Genomic DNA, 22,243 nt, shown 5'->3' on the forward strand with positions numbered 1-22,243 from the left:
AGGAGCATACTTTTCCATATTCATTGTATATATAATTTTATTAATGAACTAGAGGTTCAATGCACAAAATTCGTGCAAAGGGCTCGGCCTTCGCAGCCTCGGTTGCCTCGGCCAGCCCTCACAGCCCCTCACAGCCTCGACCAGCCCTTGCAGTTCTGACTTCGTCTGGAAGGCCATTCAGCTTTTTGGTCTAATTAGCATATTAGCTCTTTATTATATAGGATGGGTAGCAATTCTTCTCCTTTCTCCAAGTCTTGCTTTATACATACCAGCTTGCCTAGAGTCTGGGCGCAGATAGTGTGTCTTCACTGACTACATGTTCCAGAACTGCCTTCCTAAAGGAAACAGTTCTCCTTTCCCTTCTTTTCCAGTTCGTCCCTCCCCTCCCCCTTCTCTTGTCTTCCAATTCTTTTGTTCCAATTTTGTTTTTTGGTCTCCACTTAAAGGTCAATTCTGTAAGTATATTGCATTTGCTTGGAACTTATAAAGTATTCATATAATCATTTCAATATACAATGCTTGCCCCTTTCCCCAGAAATCACAGTTAGGTTGACAGTAAATCCTTCTGCTTAAGGGTAGGGCTAATTATAGAATACGTAGGGCCTTTAAAATGCTGTTGTTTATGTTAAAAGCACAAGCCAGAAATACATTTTTGGTGTAGTGTACACTGTGCTAACCCATTCAGGCTTGCTTCCCAAGTCGAAGGAAGAAAATTAATCATGAAAAGGATCAGAGAAACTTAGTTTAGAAAGTTTGAGGAAATTATATATAAGAAATAGAAGGAAAAAAAAAATCCAGAAATGCTTTAGGACAGGGTAAGGACTGAGAACTAGGGAGCATCTTTCTAGGCTGTATCAGGAAAGACATGTGGGAGTATATAGTAAGTAGGGGCCCAGAGTAGTGTTACTTCTTAGGAATGATATCAGGGAATTACTTGAAACCTGAATAAAACTGACCCTAAGGATAGAATATTTTTTTCAGGCCCTGTTTAATATGTTCACTAGTCTTACTCCATATAGAAAGGATCTTGTTTCTCTTTCTTTGTGACTTCCAGTGTTGGTTAGTATCACCTTTGCACCTAAAAAATAGATAACTATTTGAATTTTATTGCCTTTAGGAAATCAACATCATTTTATTATTATTTATGTACATATGTGTATCACACATAAGACCAGATGATTAGAATTTGGCAGGGACCTTTAGTAGTACTGCATGTGTGTTAACTAAAATGGAATTTTCCAATGACTTTTTAAGTAAAACTCTGTATTACAGATAACAGTATTTTTCTTATAGCATTGTAAATTACTCATTTGAGTCTCGTTTCCCCCATTAGGTTTTGAGAGTACAAAAGATGCTTGAATGTATGAATTGAATCATGGAAACAAACTGCTTAGTTAGGATGTAGTGTCTGAGTATGTTTTCTTTGAAAATACTTTTCACTCTTTTAAGTACTTATTTGATGGTTGTTTCTTCCACAAAAGTATGAATTCCACTGAAAGCAGCTATTAAATTAGTCTAGTCACTACTATATCCCAGCAGCAAGCAGTGTCTGGCGTGTATAGTAGACCCTTATATTTCGTGAATGAATGCCTAAGGAAAGTTTTGACAAGGAACTAAGGGAGATCTTAATAAGGCATGATGAATATGAAGTGAATAGATGTGCTGACCAACTAGTATGTGAACCCTAGAGCAACTAAGCAAATATGTTTAAAGAATAAATGAAACTGTGTGCCTTCTCTTACTTATTTTCATTTAGTTTATTGAGCTCTCTGTTTTTCAAGGAGTTTTAGTATCTTAAACAATTGACTGTATGGTAGTAAAGAGGAAATGTGAAAAGTTAATTATCACAGAATATTAAAGGAGGGTCCGACCTCTCTAATATCCTTTATTCTTTTCTTATAAAAGATTGATCATAATTTGTACTTATTTATATGTGATATGATGTGTTTTACCCTAATTGAACTGAAAGCTTTGTGTGAGCAGAGACTACAGGTGTATCTAGCACCCAGCATAGGGCTTGACACATAGCACAGACATACCTCAGAAATATTATGGGTTCGCTTCCAGACCACTGCAATAAAGTGAATATCACACTAAAGTGAGTCATAATCTATTTTGCTGGTGGAGGGTCTTGCCTTCAATTTGTAAAAAAAAGAAACACAACCAGTACCATATGATTTCATTCATATGTGTATAAAAAGCAGGCTGACAGCTGTCATGGAGGGGAGGTTGGAGGTGGTGGTGGTGGTGAGGGGGAGGGATTGAGAAAACACACACACACACACATTTGTGAAGTACAATAAAACCAAGTGCAATAAAACGAGGTATACCAGTAGTTGTCTAGTAAATATGTGTTAGATGAATGACTGGAGAACTCTCTCCATCCCAATTCCCAGTTCCTATTTTGGTGGTGATGCTATAAAGTAACTCAGGCAGTAGAACTTGAGGAAGACTAGTACCCTCTTCTGGGGGCACCCTTCACCTACTTTAATCATACATTCTAAGAATGAAACTAGTTGAGTATTCAGAGAATAATAGCTTGGGACCTGAGTGATAGGTGATGTTGTTTTACAATTTGGGTGTCACTAAATGATTTTTCAGGCATGTAGTATAAACTGAGGTGTAAAATATACCAGTAAAGTAGGTATAATTCACTGCTGCAAAGATGAACATTCTAACATCAGCATGCTAAGATTTAAGGCTAAAATCCACACTGTTCCTTCTCCCATCTTCCTAGTGGAAGCCACAGAGCCGGGCTTGAGAACACTGCACTTATTTTTGCTTTTTCTTTCCAGTCCTGATTGACCCAATTGTTTTGATGGCATTACCCCTTGAATACCATCAACGTACTTCCATGTTCTTACAGGGCAGAAATATGTGATGTTCATTCCTTTGCTTTGATTTCTCAAGTAGCCAGTTATTCAAATAGCAATTGATCGCTTTTGTTTGAAACAGGTGGAAAACTTTATTATTTCCACTTTATGGTCCAGTTTCTTTTCTTTTCATGCCAATCCTTTTCTGGCAGACAACTCAGTTGATTTACCATCCACTAGCTTTAAAGACATCTGTTCATCTATATATAGGCTGCTCTCACAGAACCACTTAGAAACAGATGACATATTAAATTTGTGGAATTCAATAACAGTGAACATAGAACTTGTACACAAATAGGTATTTTTGTTTAGTTTTTATTCACTTGGGGAGTGGAGAAGAAAACTAAATGTTGATGTATGTTAAATAGAGTTCATTGAGTTCTTTCTTTTTTGAATCTCCTTGGTCTAGCACTGTCTGTGAGAATATTAATTTGAACTAGTGTTAGGTAATTCTTAGTGCGGGTGGATGTGCATTAAATGTATGGCCCCTGAAATATACTCCTGATTAGGGTACCTTCAGTGGATACAGAGCATATGCCTTGAAATGTTATTTACTGAAAGTGAGTTACTAAATGATTTCTTCTAAAAAGAATAATCCTTAAGATCTGGAAACATAAAAGCATTTTATTTAGTGTTTAGAATTAAGAGAAAGTAAGATAGATTAAAGAAAGAGGATATTCATATAAATATTCATTTCTTTGTAGTTGAAATCTTAGAAGAAGTATCATTGCATATATACACAACACACACACAGAGGCAATCAGATAAATTATAAAATAAAGTATAGGTTGACTACCATAATTCTGAGTTTATTGCTTAGGTCTTTTCACTCTCCGTATAAAGATTGTTAGAGTTAGTAGGAGAGGGTTATGCAATGTATAAAACAGAACATACGCCCTGACCGGTTTGCTCAGTGGATAGAGCATCGGCCTGCAGACTGAAAGGTCCCAGGTTCGATTCCAGTCAAGGGCATGTACCTTGGTTGCAGGCACATCTCCAGTAGGAGGGTGTGCAGGAGGCAGCAGATCGATGTTTCTAACTCTCTATTCCTCTCCCTTCCTCTCTGTAAAAAAATCAATAAGATATATTTAAAAAAAACAAAACAAAAAACAGAACATACCTACAATCAAGTTGTGATACCCAAGATAATACTGATGCAGGGCAGCTTCTGTTATTTGAATGGGGTACTTGGTCAGCTTTCAGATAAGCATGGAATTTGGAGTTAACCACTGAGAGACAAGATGGAATTTTCGAATAACTAAACTTTAATTTCATTTAGTTTTAGAGATGGAAAGGTTTATTCAGTAAACTTTCCTCTTTGCATTAGAGTTCTTAAAATATAAAGCTTAAGCCGAAACCGGTTTGGCTCAGTGGATAGAGCGTCGGCTTGCGGACTAAAAGGTCCCAGGTTCGATTCCGGTCAAGGGCATGTACCTGGGTTGCGGGCACATCCCCAGTGGGAGATGTGCAGGAGGCAGCTGATCGATGTTTCTCTCTCATCGATGTTTCTAACTCTCTATCTCTCTCCCTTCCTCTCTGTAAAAAATCAATAAAATATATTTTTAAAAAATATATAAAGCTTAAAAAGATTTTTACTTTGCTCTCCATAAAAAACTTGAATCATAGACTCAAAGTTTTGCTTCCATGAAGCAAGAAGTTTTTTAATCCAGAAGCTTCTTAAAATATTCTTGTGGCCTTATCTGTATATGTTTGGGTTTTTTTAAGAAGGGTTACTGATTGATATTTCAAAATTATTCTTGGCCAACAGCCATAGTTCGCATTTCTTTGAGGTGTTCAGACTTACTGAATTACATTAGATTTTCATATTCTCTGAAATCAAATTAATTTCTTGTATTTTATACTTTTCTAATAGCTCCTCTTACAGTGGCCTTAGAAACACTATAGAAAATGACAAATATTTGCCCTTTTTCCCCCCTCTTTATCTTGCCTGGCACTTCTCTTTCTTTCATCAGGAGACATATGGGTTAGTTAGTATTAAGTGCCCACACTTTTAGAGTCACAGGGTCCTTTTTTTTTTTTTAATAAGTTTAAAGCCTACCAGTTACTTAACAGGGCTGACTCAGCAACACTAACTCTATTATTATTTGTATTTTACTATAATTATTGTTACTGATCTATGATTATAATTTATTCTGAAATCAAGTTCCTAGACTCATTTAAATTTGTTTTATTGAAGTTGATCACCCAAACTCCTTTGACCCTGGCCTGAAGTATCTATGTTTTCCTCAGACCCTTTGTCTCTCTCTCTCCAGAGAATGAACCCAGGTGATCAATTCCATGCCTGTTATCTCAGCAGCTCAGGGTTCCAGAAGACCCTGGAGAAGCGGAGAGTAAGGAGCCCAGGGTCTGGAATCAGAATGCTTGGGTTCAAATCCTGTTATACTTCTTACTAGTAGCCCTGCACAGTAGGCCAGTAGCTCACTGCCACCTTCCAGTAGCTCTCCGCCTGCTCTCCCAGGACCGCCCCCCCCCCCCTCATAGCTTGCTGCCCTGCCCTCTCCTGTAGCTCTCCACCACCCACTTGTAGCTTGTTGCCCCACCCTCCTGCTGATCCATGATCCGGTTGTTACATTGTCAGTCCTTGCACTTCATGGTGTAACAACCATTTGCATATTACATCTTTATTATATCAGATTAGTGTGATAACCTTAGGTTAATTACTTAATTTTTCTGGGCCACATTTTCCTTATCTGTAAAATAGGATTAATAATACCCTTCCTGCCATAGGGGGTTTTGAAGAGTAAACGAGTTAAAACATGAAAGTACATTGAACAGTGGCACAGAGCACATAGCCTGTAAGTATTTAGCTACTGGAGTAGCTGTTGCTGTTTGTACCTATTTTATTCTGCAAAGCTTTGCTTTTAACAGTGTTAATTTGTAAAAGAAAATATATAATTATAGTTATAACCTCCTGATTAGATTTCTTAGACTGTATGTATCATCGTTTTGAGATTCAGTTCAATTCAAGAAACAGTTATTAAATGCCTACAGTGTATCAAGTGCTATGGGGGGGCATACATTAATAAGATATATTTCCTGCCCTCCCAAGAGTGTGTAAACTGGCAGGAGAGAGAAAATATATTCAGAGGGTAAGTATTACACAGGGCAGAATATTACTATACTTTTTATATCAGATAAAAAGTAGCTCACAGTAGGCCTAGGCTAATTCTGAATGCTGGGGAATGAGTTGGGAAGGTCAGGTGAAGAAGGTAGACATTTTCAGGTGAAGTGAATAAAGCATTGGAAAAGTGCATGGTACTTGAAGAAGAGTAAATTGGACAACCTTTATTCGGGTGACTTAGAATGGAAGACACACAGCACAAGGAAGGACACAAGCCAGTGAGCTAATTCTGCAACATGGGAAAACATAGTGCAGTAAACTTTATAAAATAGGATAGTTGTGGACAGGGAGGAGATGAAGTGGCTCAGAAATTTTAATATTAGTACCAGGAAGGATAGTGATACCATTAAAGAGAAAAAGAATGGGAAGTGGATTAGGGTTTTGGGAGAAAGACAAGATCTACTTTGGGCCTGCTAGATTTGAGATCTAGTCAGAAGCCTACTTATGAATCTTGGAGGCCTTAAAAATGTCTCTATGGCCAAAACCGGTTGGCTCAGTGGATAGAGCGTTGGCCTGCAGACTGAAAGGTCCCAGGTTTGATTCCGGTCAAGGGCATGTACCTGGGTTGCAGGCACATCCCCAGTGGGAGATGTGCAGGAGGCAGCTGATCGATGTTTCTGACTCTCTATCTCTCTCCCTTCCTGTCTGTAAAAAAATCAATAAAATAAAATAAATAAATTAATTAATTAATTAAAAGCCTTTTAAAAAAAAAGGCTCTATGGATGGAAAAGACAGATATTAGGGTAATATGGTTCCTAATAGAGACAAGTCCCTCTCAGATGTGACTTGCAGGGATCTTATAACTAAAGAATTATCATGTAAGGGTACTGTCCTTGGCCCATGGGACCTTTCTGTGAAACTTTTAAACATTTTCTCACCTAGCCTCTGAATGCAGGCCATGGCATGCATCATCATTCTGCATGGTGTGCAGTGATAATACCCTTTAGATTTCATTGGCATTTGAAATATAGATTACTGAGTTTTAAGTTAAAAAAAATCTCGCCCTGACCGGTTTGGCTCAGTGGATAGAGCGTCGGCCTGCGGACTGAGGGGCCTCAGGTTCGATTCCGGTCAAGGGCATGTACCTTGGTTGTGGGCACATCCCCAGTAAGGAGTGTGCAGGAGGCAGCTGATCGTTGTTTCTCATCAATGTTTCTGACTCTCTATCCCTCTCCTTTCCTCTCTGTAAAAAATCAATAAAAAAAATTTTTTTTAAAAAATCTTAATAGGTTGTCCAATTAAGTGGTGTTGCCAGAGTGGAAATAGGAGAAACACCGTCACCCTCCCCTAGCCTGCTGTGCTTTGAATCATCTAGTTGGTTGGTGTTTCACCTCAACAGAAAAGGCTCTAAGAGTGAATAGGAAGAAAAGAGTTATATTAACGGCAAAATATTTCCTGGTGAAAATAGGTATGATTTTTAGATGCGATGAAAAGATATTACCAATACTTCCTGATCTGCGTGAATAACTGTATCATTCACTATAGTTATGGTGGTAAACATTTGCTACCGGGAAGAAAGTGTAGAATATCTGGGAAGCTTTTTCTGCTGGGGAGTGGTCCTCATATTTTCTTTGAGTTAAGCATTTGTGTGTTTTTTCAACCTTGAGAGGACAGTGTTGTAGAAGGTTTTGAGCAAGAGCAAGAGTTTGGTACTTTGTGGATTGTTATCGCCCTGCAAGACCCTTTGCAACTTCCTCTCGCCGCCCACAGCAGAATACGGAAACCCTGCTGTATCAGGCCACTTCTGCAATTACAGTCACAATTCAAGAGGATCCTTCTTTTACACTACACCCTTCCGTTTTAAGACTTTCTTTGCATTTGAAAATGTGTCTTTTGTTGTGGAATTCCTTACTGAGCCTTCATCTCTTCTCTCTCTTTGCTGCCATGCAGTGCTGCAGTTGAAGCTCCAGCAGCGGCGGACACGGGAAGAGCTGGTGAGCCAAGGGATCATGCCTCGTAAGTACCACTCTCTCTCAGCATTTGATTGAGTTGCTTTTAGGACATAATTGTGTGTACCCAGTATGCCACAGAAGGCATCCTACAGGAAACAAGGGCAACAGGTTTCATCTTTCACTCTTCTTGCTTATGTTTTTCCAAGTTCAGGACTCTTCATCACTAAGAGCCAAGATAACTGCCCTAATTGATTGAGTTCATTGAAACAAACAGCAGTAGGTTTAATGGTGTCAGCATTAGCTTTTGAATTGCACCTTTAAAAGGGTTACACTTACACGCCCGGTTACACTTCCCTCAATAGGAGCAGATCTTGAGCTGAAGTATTATGAGGAAGAACCTACTTCGTGCATATGATTTGCCTTGTGTTCAGGTGGTTTTTTTTGGAAAGAGAAAACTCTTTTTTGCCTGGTGTTTTGAAACAACAACAGTTTTTTGTTTGTTTGTTTTCAAGTGAGATTCTCAGGTACCCTAGGCTGGCATGGGTGTGAATGTGCTTGAATGAGACTTAGATGAGTTGTTGCAGAGCTGGGTGCAGAACTGCATTACTCAGGAAGAAGTGAAACCAACCTTGGGATCTGTTAGAAGAATAATAAAATTTGCTTCTAACAGTAATAATATTCATTACAAACTGGGTGGAAGCTGGAATCAGCAAGATTTTGCTCTTTTTTTTTAGATTTTGCTCTTTTTGACATTTCTTTTTTAAGTCATCAACAGTGGGCTTAGACTCTCCGTCTTTCACTTTTCTTTGTATATTATTGCTACTTGAATATACCCTAATAAAGTTAAAAAAAAATGTCGGACAACAATTCCTAGCTTCACAGTAGGAAAACTGATGTTTTTCACATTAACTCAATGCCTGCTCACCTACTGCCACTGTATTTTCCTAATTCTCATTCATTAATTCACTCAAAATATTTGAGTACCTAGTGTATGCCTGCTGATACAGCAAGATAAATCTAGCTCCCGGTCTCAGGAGTTTTTTATTTAGAAGAATACTGCTAATTAACAAGGAGACAAATAAATAAACAAGATAATTTCAGAGTATGGGAAGTGCTATGAAGTAAATTAACTGGTTGGTATGTTAATAAGTAAAAGGAATAAGATGGGGTCGTTTTGGATAAGATGGTCAAGAAAGGCCTCTCTGAATAGGAAATATTTGAGCTGAGATCTGAAGGATGAGATGGAGTTAGCCATTCAAGAGTAGGAAGAGGGCCCCGGGAGAAGGAAATGCAAGTGTAAGGGCCTAGTACAGGAAAGGGCCTGGCATATTGAAAACCTCAAGGAAGCTATTGTGGCTGGGTCTGGTAAGTGAGAGGAGAGCAGGGCCAGTTAAGATCGGTAGGGTGAACAAGACCTGAATGAGGGCCTTACCAACCACACAGAGGAGGTAGATTTTATTTTAAGTACAATGGGAAGCCATTGAAGGCTTTTAAGCAAGTGAGGGTGGGATTTTATTTATGTCATTGTAATGGCAGGTCCATTTCTGAAAGCTAAAATTGTGTGACAAGTATAAGGAATTTGAGCTCTATTTCTATCCTAAGCATGAGCCAGGGGACTTAAGTGTCAAATTCATCTTTTTGTTTGTTACAATGAACTACCAAGCCATTTACCCACATTATAATGTCTTCTTTTCTGGCCCTCCAGTGAAGGATTCCCTACCCCCAACCCTTTAAGTGCCAGATAGAGCAGATGGCTTATGCAGTGGATCAGTAATGTGATGAGGTAGGGCAGTGTTGTACTTTACAGAACATTCCAGATCTGCCAATCTTCAAACCTTTGTAGAGGAACAAGTTACCAAGAGTCTCGTGTACTTGTTCCATTCACCAAGAACATCAGGTGTTTAGCAGCTACTTTGTGCCCAGGGTAGTCCTAGATATTATAGAGCAGCAACCAGTGGTCCACGAGGTCTGAGAGGTGGCAACCGCTGCTATAGAGATTAAAGAATATGTCATGGTACTGTAATTACAGTACTAGTTCTGAGAGCATACTGTTACTTCTCAGAATCTATAATATGTTCACAATCTAAAACCCATACAGAGGTGCCCTGCAGTCTTCTTCCTGTCTTTCATTTGATACCAGGGGCTACTGGAGATCATTGTTTAATAGGATTTATTGAATGGAACCTCTTTGCTTAGGACTAATCATGCTTCAATTATGCAGTTATCTGCTTATGTGTTTGTCTCTCCAACTAGACTGTGAGCTCCTTGAGAAAGTGTCTTATTTATATTTCTGTACCCAATGCCTGGCACCAAATGAATGAATGGGTGAAGACACACAGTTGTAAAGTATGGCGTGTGTGTGTGTGTGTGTGTGTGTGTGTGTGTGTGTGTGTGAGAGAGAGAGAGAGAGAGAGAGAGAGAGAGAGAGAACAGATACCACTCTGTTGCAAACTTGTTGGATTTCTGGACATGGAGACATGGAATTTGAAATAACACTCCTATTCTGTCAGGAGGCTAGGTTTGAAAATGTTCTGAATATCTAATTGTATACTTTGGGTTATTCTCTGTATCTGTGAAGTGAGAATAGTTCTCCTTCCTATAGGAATAGAAATGACCTGTTTCTGTGAGAATACTGCATCTTCTCCCATAGCAAGAGCTACCATCAGCTATGGGCACAGTTTTGGTTTTCAGCTTTTCTAGTGAAGGAAATAGGTAGCCAACACTTAGATTGAGAGAGAATGTTGAGGCCTGGGAATAGCTTCCAGCATGAAATACCCTGCTCATCTACATACCTGGTGATACAAGATAGGGTCCTGAGTTCCCAAAGAAGAGGCTCACTTTTTGCTAGCCTCCCTCCCCCAGTGTGAGTAACCCTGCTTCCTCACCACAACCCTGCACCCGCTACCTTCATTCCTATTGTAATCTCCAACATCCTCCACCTCCCAGACATCCTCATGTGCCATCTTCCACCAATGTCTCTAGCCTTTCAAAGAAAATATGAGCAGTTCTGGGGGCAAACTGTAAATGACCAGAAAGTTGTTGTTGATTATTGGAGATTTGGAACCCTGAAATAAAGTAACATTTGGTTTGAAGTGCCCACGTCCATTCCTATCTTGCTGGCCTGAGGAGTTTCTGGAAAGTGCCTTTATATTTACTTGGTTTTACAAATTAGGAAGCTGGGGGAAAGGAGCAGTGTAGTCATGGCTATATTCTGCCTCATCACTTATGTGTTCATATCTTTTATCAAATTCTTCTCATCCCAATTTTTTTCTAGTTCTGGGAAGAAAAACCCACCCACCTTATCTCCCAGAATACTTGTGCACAGCTCCCATGTAGGACTGGCTCTTAATTCCGTCATGTCTATAGGATACAGTGTCTCCAGTGGCTCTCTTGCCTTCAGGATTGGCCATGCTTCTGCATATCATTCAAAGTTGGGACATGGCCTTTCCATAATGTTTAGGGGATTAAAAAATCTCTCAATTCCAACACACTTCTCTCTGCTGCTTGATAAGCTCTGTTCATGGCATCCAAACTATGGGATAGAGCAGTTGATTTCTGATGTATTTTCAAACAGGATCATTTCCCAGAATCCTTCATTCTCATCATGTAAACATATGTTTCATTTAACACCACTTAAACCCTACCAAATACAGAGTGCCAGATAGCAAAGGATTACATATTCCAGGCCCTAAGCTTTCTTTAATGATGTCTGAAGCTCTGCATATCTTGAGGGAGAGGAGAAATGGCACAGACAGGAAGCTGGTGTTTAAATCCAAAGATTAAAATCAGGAATGCTTCTGTATTCAGAGTGAAGACTCAGAAGAGATGGGTCATGTGTGGTACACTCTGTTCTCAAACAAAGCATCCCCCACAGCCTTTCTCTGACATTTAAAGGTGCACAAGATCATAAGGTTAAGGTGAAAATGAAGAAAAATGTCCTGGCAATGAAAGCTGCTGCAAAGGAATAACCTTTTAAAGGAAAACATGGAAGTTCTGACCCAGCAACTGAGAAAAAAGTCTCCTGTAATCTTTCTGGATATGAGAGAAGACACTTGTTTTGTCTCCTCCTCCTCTACCTTCTGTTATTCTGTTGTGAATCTTTGAGAAAAGCACGAAGTAACATGTTCCTGATGCTATAGTTAACCCTCAATTTATTATTTTATGAAGTGCATGTAGAAAAATCTTGGTACCTTATCAAGCACACGAAGAAATTATTATTTTTGTCTTATAGGTTCTCTAAGGAACTTGCTTTATTTCTTGAGTGAGCTTGTTTTTGTTGTTATTTTTTATTTTACATGGTGTTTCTGTGCACCCAGCCAGTGTTATTAGTAACATTTACCTCTGAATGGTTGGGAGAATCCATAGAGTCTGGGGGCAACACAACTCAGAGGGGACAGCCAGTTAGTGTCAATCCACAGGCCTCACAAACTACCTTGCCCTGAAAGGTGCTCAAACAAGATGCTAAGTGAAAAGTGAACAAATTGGCCAGCTTGTTGTAACTGGTTCATAGGTCTATAAGTCAGCCCAATGTACGTCACATTGAAGCTGGAAAGAGTTGTTTCATGTCATGAGTTCTTGCAGCTCTTTTTTAATAAACTTTGCCACATCTTCACTCCCTAACCCTTCAGTTCTACAGTTTGATCTCTTTGTCACACTTCAGCTATCATTGTGAGCTAAGTGGTCTACATAGAGACAGTGTGGCCCAGTTGCACTTATAGCCAATTTAAGCTGTGATTTTACTGGACCTCAGGGTTAGCTGAACGTCTCCTGTCCATCTGACTATAGTATTCTCTACACCAAGAAAAAGTTTAATCCCTGAGAGAGGTTATTTAATGGCTGGAAGTATCATGTTTGATTACTATGATTGATCCCTTTTTCTCTGAATCTAAAATTCTTCTTAATAATGTTTTTATTATTTGTAACTTGGGGGAATTATTACTTATTCTTCACCAAATATACAAACTGAGTTTCAAGATTTGCCTTCTTGAGTACTTATGGATCAAATGCATTTTGGTAAATATCTTTTAAAACTAATTTCTGCCTTGGCCAGTGTGGCTCAGATAGTTGGAGTGTCGTCCCATGCACTGGAAGTTTGTAGGTTTGATTCTGGGTCAGGCACAAACCTAGGTTGTTGGTTTGATCCCTAATTGGGGTGCATAGGGGAGGCAACCAATTGATGTATGTCTCTCACATCGATGCTCCCCTCCCTCCCTCCCTCCCCCCTTTCTTCCCTCCCCTCTCCTTCCTTCCCCTTCCTCCTTCTCTAAAATCAGTTTAAAAATTTTAAAAACTAATTTCTGCTTTTATAATCCTTAAGAAGATAAAACAGCCTCGGAGTTTGTTTCAGAGTTTCTTGTAATGAGAAAGAGACTGATTTGTCACTTTCAGCCCATTTTTATTAAGCACTGGGATGCCATGTGATTTAGTCCCCAGGTTTCCATGAATTCGGAAGAACTAGACCAGTGAGCTCGGCATGTCACATTTTGAAAAACCCTAACTTAACTCTGTGTCACATATAGAAACTTTTTGATATTTGCAACCATAGTAAAACAAAGACTTATATTTTTGATATTTACTTTATATATTTAAATGCCATTTAACAATGAAAAATCAACCAAAAAATGAGTTCGCGTGTCACCCCTGACACACGTGCCATAGGTTGGCCATCACTGCTCTAGACCAGCCCTGCCCAATAGCACTCTCAGAAATGATAGAAATATTCTGTAACATTAGGCACATGTGCTGTTGAACACTTGAAATGAGATTAGCTTGAGTGAGGAGCTGGATTTTTAAACTTAATTTAATCTTAATTCATTTAAATGTAAATAGTCACAGGTGGTTGGTGGCTGTTTTATTATAGAGTAGAGTTTTAGACCTTACTCTGCCACTTAGGAACAAGGTGACTTTGGGCAACTCAGTTAACTCTTTTGAACTCTACTTCAACTTTTATAAAATGGGGGTAATAATGCGTGTCTTACCTACCCCACAGAATTAGTTCGGAGATATACGAGATGACATGTTCACACTTTTAAAATACAGGCATTGTTGCCGAAACCGGTTTGGCTCAGTGGGTAGAGCGTCAGCCTGCGGACTGAGAGGTCCCGGGTTCGATTCCGGTCAAGGGCATGTACCTGGGTTGTGGGCACATCCCCAGTAGGAGATGTGCAGGAGGCAGCTGATCGATGTTTCTCTCTCATCGATGTTTCTAACTCTCTCTATCTCTCTCCCCTCCTCTCTGTGAAAAATCAATAAAATATATTTTAAAAAAAATAAAAAAATAAAAAATAAATAAATAAAATACAGGCATTGTTATTCTTGGCAAACCAGGAGAGGAGCATTAGCTTTGATCTGCCATCTTGTGAATCTGAAAACAGCTTTTAATATATATACATATATCACTAATTTCTGTCAAAACCAGTGTTTGGGAACAGGAACTATTTTCAATAAACAAAATCCTCCTTAATTCTACTTTTCTCCCTACTTGTGGATTTAAAAACAATTGCTGAAAATTGTCAAGAATCAATATAATTCTCTGTTAAGATAATCGACTCATTTTATTTGCATGCCCTCTCTGTGGTAGCGGATGCTTCTTTTTTAAAGTCTCTTAAAACTAACAAGTATCTGAATTAGAAATAATGGGTTTTATTTGCTTGTTTGTTTCTGGGCAACTTCTCAAGAGACAGAAATGTTCACCAGTGGGGACATAGTAGTGATTCCAGAGTAGATGAGATGGCCTGGTTTGAGGCTGAGTTGCCCTTTAAAAAACAACAACAATTTACAGATTTAAGATGACAAAATTGTAGGCTTCAAGGAACTGTCATTTGGTTTGCTTTTAAGTGAAGTGTTAATAATATTGTATGTCTCAACGGAGACTTTGTAAACTATGAGTTTGGGTGGGGACTAGAGTGGGAGCAGATCCTCACCTGGGCTGTGGTCATTTCCCATTGGCTCCAGTGCACTGGGAGCTGCAAGAAGCACTGGGTGGCAGTCTCTGAACTGCTGCCCCTGGAGCTCAGAAAAGGCGTCCCCCACGCTCTGTAATTGGCTCACTGCTCCCCTCCAGTCAGTGCCTCAGGCTCACGCTTCTCTCAGAGCCTCACGCTCACACGTGTTAGTGTCATCCATTTGGCTCTTTTATTTTTTTTATTTTTTTAAATATATTTTATTGATTTTTTTACAGAGAGGAAGGGAGAGAGATAGAGAGCCAGAAACATCAATGAGAGAGAAACATCCATCAGCTGCCTCCTGCACACCTCCCGCTGTGGATGTGCGCGCAACCAAGGTACATGCCCTTGACCGGAATCAAACCTGGGACCCTTCAGTGGAAGAGTGGTTTCATGTCATGAGTTCTTGCAGCTCTTTTTTAATAAACTTTGCCACATCTTCACTCCCTAACCCTTCAGTTCTACAGTTTGATCTCCTTGTCACACTTCAGCTATCATTGTGAGCTAAGTGGTCTACATAGAGACAGTGTGGCCCAGTTGCACTTATAGCCAATTTAAGCTGTGATTTTACTGGGCCTCAGGGTTTGCTAGAAGCTCTGTTAAGCTTCTAGCGACTTGCCCAGGGTCACACCGCCACTACTTAAACTGAGAGAAAATTGTGTTAGGCATGTGACCCCAGAAATCTCTTTTATCTCAGGAGACAGCCAGCTGGGTACATCAGTCCCAGGCCTTTCTGATAGATGTCATCATCCTTTCTCTCTTCCTGGTGTTGTAGGGTATCCTACCTCAGTGGTCAGTGACTAGGATAGAACCTCCTCCTTGGCCAGTTGCTAACAAATCTAAAATAGGACTCTAGTGAGTTTGTATGTTCACATTCTGAGCCTGTTCATTGTTGAGTTCAAAGAAGCGTCCCACAGGGAGCTCTGTTGAATACGCCCTCGAAAGTAGTCTTCTTGATATGAGTTCTTGATACAATTGAATGTCTAAAAGGTATGGTAGGTATTCAGTTTCACTTAATTAGTTTTGGAAATGTCTGAGATATCCAAGGCTCACTTCTTTTCAAGATAGTAAATGAAGGAATTTATAGTCACTTGTCAAAACTACTCAGTAATTTTACCTAAACAGCATAAATCCTAAAGCATTATACACCCAAGGGGTAGCCCTGATAGATATATGACAGGGTTGGAAATTTAAAATTCTTCAGTGTAGCCCTACCTGGTTTGGCTCAGTGGATAGAGCATTGGCTTGTGGACCGAAGGGTCCTGACTTCCGTTCCAGTCAAGGACACGTACATTCGTTGCAGGCTCCTCCCCACCCTGGGCCCTGGTTAGGGCACATGCAAGAAGCAACCAATCAATGTGTTTCTCTTACATCGATATTTCTCTCTGTCTTTCCCTCTTTCTTCCACTCTCTCTAAAAATCAATGGAAAAATATCCTCAGATGAGCATTAAAAAATAATAATAAAATTCTCCAGTTTAGTGGAATGTTATTAGCAGAAGAGCAAGGTGATTTGGAGCTTGTATTTAAACAGATGACTTAGGCATATTGATTATAGGGCTTCAAAAAGAGGGGAACCTGGCTGGAGTGGCTCAGTTGGTTGAGCGTCGTCCTGTGCACTGAAAGGTTGTCATTCAGTTCCCTGTCAGGGCACCTACCTGGGTTGGGGGTTTGATCCCCATGTGGGAATGTATGGAAGGCAACTGATTGGTGTTTCTTTCTCACATCGATGTCTGTGTCTGTGTCTGTGTCTGTGTCTGTGTCTGTGTGTCCGTCGTCCCTCCCTCCTGTCTATCTCTCTCTCCTTTCTTCTCTCTCAGCATGTTCTAACTTGTGTGTGTATATACTGGGATCACAAATGATCCGGAACATTAGACTGGGCAATGGTTTGAAAACCAGATATAAATAGGGCTGGCATATATGTCGAAGAGAAGATTGGAAGTCAGGTTCAAAATATTTGGGCCCTGATACTTTAACCTTTTGAAATTCACTGTACCTGTTGATATTCATGCTATATAAGATTGTGCACTGACCTTTTCTCCCAGTCTGGAGTCTCTTTCACCGTCAGTGAGCCAAGGGTGCGAGACTGGAACAGCTTGCACTTCTGGGTCGGTAAAGATTTAGCATCCTTGAGTCTCTGCTTTTTATATTCATTCTTGTTGGTACTTGGCTTGCCTGCTGATTTGGGTGGCGGTGACAGTCCTGGTGCCAAAACAGGGTGGTGGCAAGTCTGAGAACCAAAACAGGATGTGTATGAAGCACGTTTTCTGACTGTTTGGATCCTTGCTTGTCTCAGAATGTGTGCCCTTCCCCATACTCCACCACCCAAGCTCTTTCTTTGATTTACATGAACTTACTTCTGTTTTTCATTGTCATGGCCAGTATTTGGAAATGTTGACACAACTCTTTGGTTAATGGTCTTTGTTGCAGGATATTTTTGTAGGCATTTTGGTATGACAGCTAAAAACAGTAAAACAAAAGATGGAAGTCAAGCCTACTTCGCTTTCAGCATTTGACTCTACACATACTGTTTTCTTCAAAAGGAGAATGGCAGAGAGGGAAAAAATTAAAACTGTAACAATGCCTCAAGCTTAACAGAGCTTCTAGCAAAGTATTTTCACTTTGTTTAATGCTAAGTCACCAGAGTAGTTTGTATAATTGCCATTTTGTGGATGAAAATACTGAGGCTCAGAGAGGTTGTGCGACTTGCCCAGGGTCACACCGCCACTAAATACAGGCAGATCCCATCCAAGTTTCTGGCTCCAAACTCCATGCTAATTACTGAAGACCATGGTTTAATGGTTCTTATTGACATAGGAATTTTATGATGGTAGGCTGCTGTACTTTCACAAAAATTTCAACTTTGAAAATAGCATCAAATCAGGACCCTTAGTTGGTGAGGTAAGGTGAAAGTTGGTAGTAGGGGTGAGAGTAACCCTGTTATTTTTAAGTACTCCAAAAAAATTGCTTCTGAGTTGCTGCTCTTACCTGCTGGTTGTGAGGCTTAAAGGCTATAGGCATGCATGCATGTTTCCACATCTGTCATAATAACCCTTAGTTAAATCACAGGTTCTTGATTTCTTTTGTGCCATATTGCTCCTTGGAAAATTTTACACAACCTCTCACTAAACAGTTGCCTAAGCAAGTATCCCAAATTCAACACACAGTTTCTAGGGATTCACAGATACTCTAAAGCTGGTACAGTGCATCCAGGTTAAGAGGCTCTGCTCTGCCTGGATACGGAATCCTAAGAAAAATCATCTACATAATGGTAATAGTCTAAACCCTACACACCAGTGACACAGCCGACCTCTGTGCTTCATTGCTCAGCGGGTAAGTGACTCTCCCCACTTCCTGTACTGGCACCAGTGAACTCTTTGCTCCTCACTCACTGCGTGCTAAGACCAAGGACTACGTTTCTGTGCTGCCTTCCACTGATTGTGACTGCCATGCCCTAGATTCTGACAGCAGCGTGTGGAATCCATCCCTGTTGAATCAGGCCCCTGCAAGGCTTGTGAGGAAAAGGGCAAAAAGCTTTGATCCATTGACCCTTAGAAACAAATGCTTTGCAACTCAAAGCATTGATCCTGAAAGGGGCTCAGGAGATTAAACTGTTTGCCAATTTATGAGCACCTAGGCAGGCCATAGTTGAAATTTTGAGTTAAGCTGTTGAGAAAGGTACCTTTTAGTCACTTTGCCTCTGATGGGAGAGAATGAGCAAATAAAGGTCTTTACTTTCTTATCAGCAGTGTCACCTTTCCTCTGCATTTTGGACTAGAAAAACAATGACTTTTTAAATTGTAGTGGCATCAGAATCCTCAGAGATCTTACTAAAGATTTTAAAAAATTTATTTTTAATCCTCACTCAGGGGTATTTTTCCATTGATTTTTAAGAGGGAAAAGAGAAAGAAACCTCAATGTGAAAGAGACTCATTGGCCGAAGCCGGTTTGGCTCAGTGGATAGAGCGTCGGCCTGCGGACTGTAGGGTCCCGGGTTCGATTCCGGTCAAGGGCATATACCTGGGTTGCGGGCACATCCCTGGTAGGAGATGTGCAGGAGGCAGCTAATCGATGTTTCTCTCCCATCGATGTTTCTAACTCTCTATATCTCTTCCTTCCTCTCTGTAAAAAACTCAATAAAATATATTTTTTTTTAAAAAAGAGACTCATTGATTGGTTGCCTTCTGAACGCTTTATCCATGGAGCCAAACTGGCTAGGGCAAGATTAAAATTCTTGAAGCCCAGGAATCAGCATTCCAGAGACATTCTAGTGCAAATGGCTCTTGAACTACACTTGGAGAAACACTGGACCAAGGGTTGCTGGTATCTTTTCATTTTTACTGATGGCTAGACTACTGTTACTCTCTTCTCCCCAGGGGTTCTGAAGTAGAGGATGGCCCTGTCCACATAAGTCAAGTGTTGATGACAAATTTCTAAGACAGTTTAAGGCCGCATAATATAAAATGACTAGAGGCCCGGTACATGAAATTCGTGCACTGGGGGTGGGGGGTAGGGGGGGCCCCTCAGCCCGGCCTGCACCCTCTCGCAGTCTGGGATACCCCTTGCTCCTTACCAACTGCCTGCTTGCTGCTTCTTACCCCTCGGCTTGCTGCTCCTTAGCACTTCTGCAGAGGCGGGAGAGGCTCCTGCCACTGCCGCTGTGCTCACCAGCGTGAGCCCGGCTTCTGGCTGAGCGGCACTCCCCTTGTGGGAGCGCACTGACCACCACAGGGCAGCTCCTGCGTTGAGCATCTGCCCCCAGAGGTCAGTGTGCATCATAGTGACCGGTCGTTCCATCGGTCATTCCGCCGTTTGGTAGATTTGCATATTAGGGCTTTATTATATAGGATTGAGTATAGAGAACTTATGAACCCCTGTCCCCAGTGCTAGGAAAAGCCTGCCTTTCTTATGGCCTTAAACCACGTCAGTGGTCAGTGGTCAGTTTGGCAGAGTTAACGAACTGCCTGGAGCAGTGTGACAAACTTCTGAGCTAGGGCCAAGGGATGTGGCAAAAGACTCAGTTAACTTTGGAAGGAGTTTGATTATTCAGCGACTCGCTCTTTTTGCTGTGTCCTTCAAGAGAGGCTGGAGGGAAAAAGGAGTGGGAGAATGTGGGTCCCTTGACTTTTGCTAAAGTCCTCCCTTGTGTTCCATTGCCAACATTAGAGCAAAGGACAAGGCAGCATTTCTTTCCAGAGGAATAACAGGGAAAGAAAGCAAAATGTGAAAGATCAGATTAAAATCAGTTGGAGGTGTTTTTGTTTTGTTTTGTTTTGGTAACTATCACATTTTGCGGGGAGGGGATCAGGGACATGACTTTTCCAACCCACCATCACCCTCCCCTCCCTCCTCTCTTATGCTGAAATGAACATAAATAAAAAGATCTGAATTTTGAAATCAGAAGAACCAGAGTCTAGTCTTCGTTCTGCAGGTGATGAGGATGTGATCTCAAATCAGTTCTCCATTATATAATGTGGAAAATAACAGCTCAAGTAAGGCAATTCCCAGCACCCTAGGCAGCCATGGGGGCGGGGGCACGGAAACATTTCGCATATCTTTTATTTGTATTCCCCTCAGCCTTTTTATCAGTGGCAAGGTTGATGGGCACAACCCTACTTTCTTAGGCTGGAATTTTACTTCCTCTAGTACTACTTGGGAGCGGAGTCCTCCAGGGCCCTGTGTGGCTACTCCTCATCTCCTTCCACTCTTCTCTTTGTTCCCTGTGCTCTGCCACTCTGGCCTCTATGTCCCTCTGTCACTCAGGCAGTTTCCCACTCAGGGCCCTCCTTGCTGTTTTCCTTGTCTGGACGGCTCTTGCCCAGGTGGCTGCAGGACTCATTCCCTTCCTCCGGGCCGCTGCTCAAATGTCACATCAGAAAGTCTTTCCTGACCACTCCATAGGAACTGCTCCCACTCTGTTGCCATAGCCTGCTTTATATTTCGTCATCGTATGTATCACCTACTACTGTGTGGTATGTTTGTTTTACTCTAGAGTGTAAGTTCCACAAGAACATGGGTATTCCAGCACCAAAACAGGATCTGACACATATGGGCTCTCAGTAAATACTTATTGGGAGAGTGAGTGAGTAACTAACTGTTAGTACGATTTAAGCTCTTGGGGACATAAACCTCCAGACTCCACTTCCTCACCTCTTATTCCCAACCTGTTGCGGTTAATTTCTGCCTCCACCAAGACACTGGCATAGTTCTGAGCCCATTAGCCATGTCCTTAGTATAAGTAATCCTCTGGACACTTAGCAAGCCTTATTTCATCTGCCTGCCCACTATTAGCATCTGTCTTTTCTACCCACTCTTTTTCTTTATGCTTACTCTTTGCCTGGCCCTTTCCTACCTCTGTGAGCCTCAGGATCCTATGCTAGGCTCTCACCGTGACCTAAGGGAATTCTGGGATTCCCTTAGATTCAGCCTGGGAAGTATTGTCTTCTGTCCTAGGTATTGTGTCACATTATCCCTAGATGATCACACACACACACACACATACACCACTTGCACATCTAAATATATATATATAACCATAATATTCAAATAGACCGAACAGCGGAACAACTGAACAACTGGTCGCTATGACGTGCGCTGACCACCAGGGTCGTGCGTGGAACATGGTGGGTGTGGCAGCAGGCAGCAGAGTGCGGAACATGGCAGGCGTCAGCTGCGCAGGATAATGGAGCAGATAAATGAGGGCGCCAGACCAAGGCAGGGCGCCGGTTGCTGTCATCGGGGCAAACCTCTGGTGGTTACTGAAAATTCTTTGCTCCCGCGCACCGTGGTCCCACCTGGCGCTCGCACCCACTACCAGCACCTGGCTCTGGTCCCAATTGCTCTGTGCTGTCAGCGGTTGCAAGCGGGCCAGCGCCATCAGCACGTGGGAGCGGCAGCGGCGGGAGCGGGGCTGTTGGCAGACAGGGGACCAGGGGCCGCAGCAGGAGAAGCCAGACGGGGCCAGGGAGGATGGGCCGAGACCCGCCCCTGTGCCCACCGCAGCCTCATGGCCCACAGTTCCTTTCAAGGTGCCCGAATTTGTGCACTGGGCCCCTAGTCTCTTTATAGGATATCTCGCAATCAACTAATGCCCCAAACTGAACACAGTCTCTCCCACCCTGTCCCAAGTTCATCATCCTGTGTCCCTTGTCTGGGAGTGTTAATTGCCGGGAGCCGGTCGATCCTTGCTGTTTCAAGGGACCTGGCATATATGGCATACTGTTCTTAATATGTTTGGTCACCTTCTTGTCACTATGTGTTTTAACCAAGGTCACCTCTCCGAGAAAGGTTGTTTCCCCAGGTAGGGATTTTCCCCTGAAGTTAGGGAGGGAGTAAAACCTCTTAACTAAGTGCCAGGCGGGTAATTAATCACTTTAACTACGAACAATCATGCT

The 22,243-nt window shown here is 41.4% G+C and overlaps 1 protein-coding gene across 1 annotated transcript in view; it reads left to right on the forward strand.

Annotated features, from left to right (window-relative positions):
• MKL1 (megakaryoblastic leukemia (translocation) 1) overlaps positions 1 to 22,243 on the forward strand; it is a 131,684-nt gene that overhangs the window by 72,502 nt on the left and 36,939 nt on the right. Inside the window, 1 exon segment of the mRNA XM_015571917.1 lies at positions 7,906 to 7,971. Within this exon segment, the coding sequence (XP_015427403.1) occupies positions 7,906 to 7,971 (66 nt within the window).

The sequence above is a fragment of the Myotis davidii genome, unplaced genomic scaffold (genome assembly GCF_000327345.1).
Source record: "Myotis davidii unplaced genomic scaffold, ASM32734v1 scaffold428, whole genome shotgun sequence".
Classification (NCBI taxonomy): Eukaryota; Metazoa; Chordata; class Mammalia; order Chiroptera; family Vespertilionidae; genus Myotis; species Myotis davidii.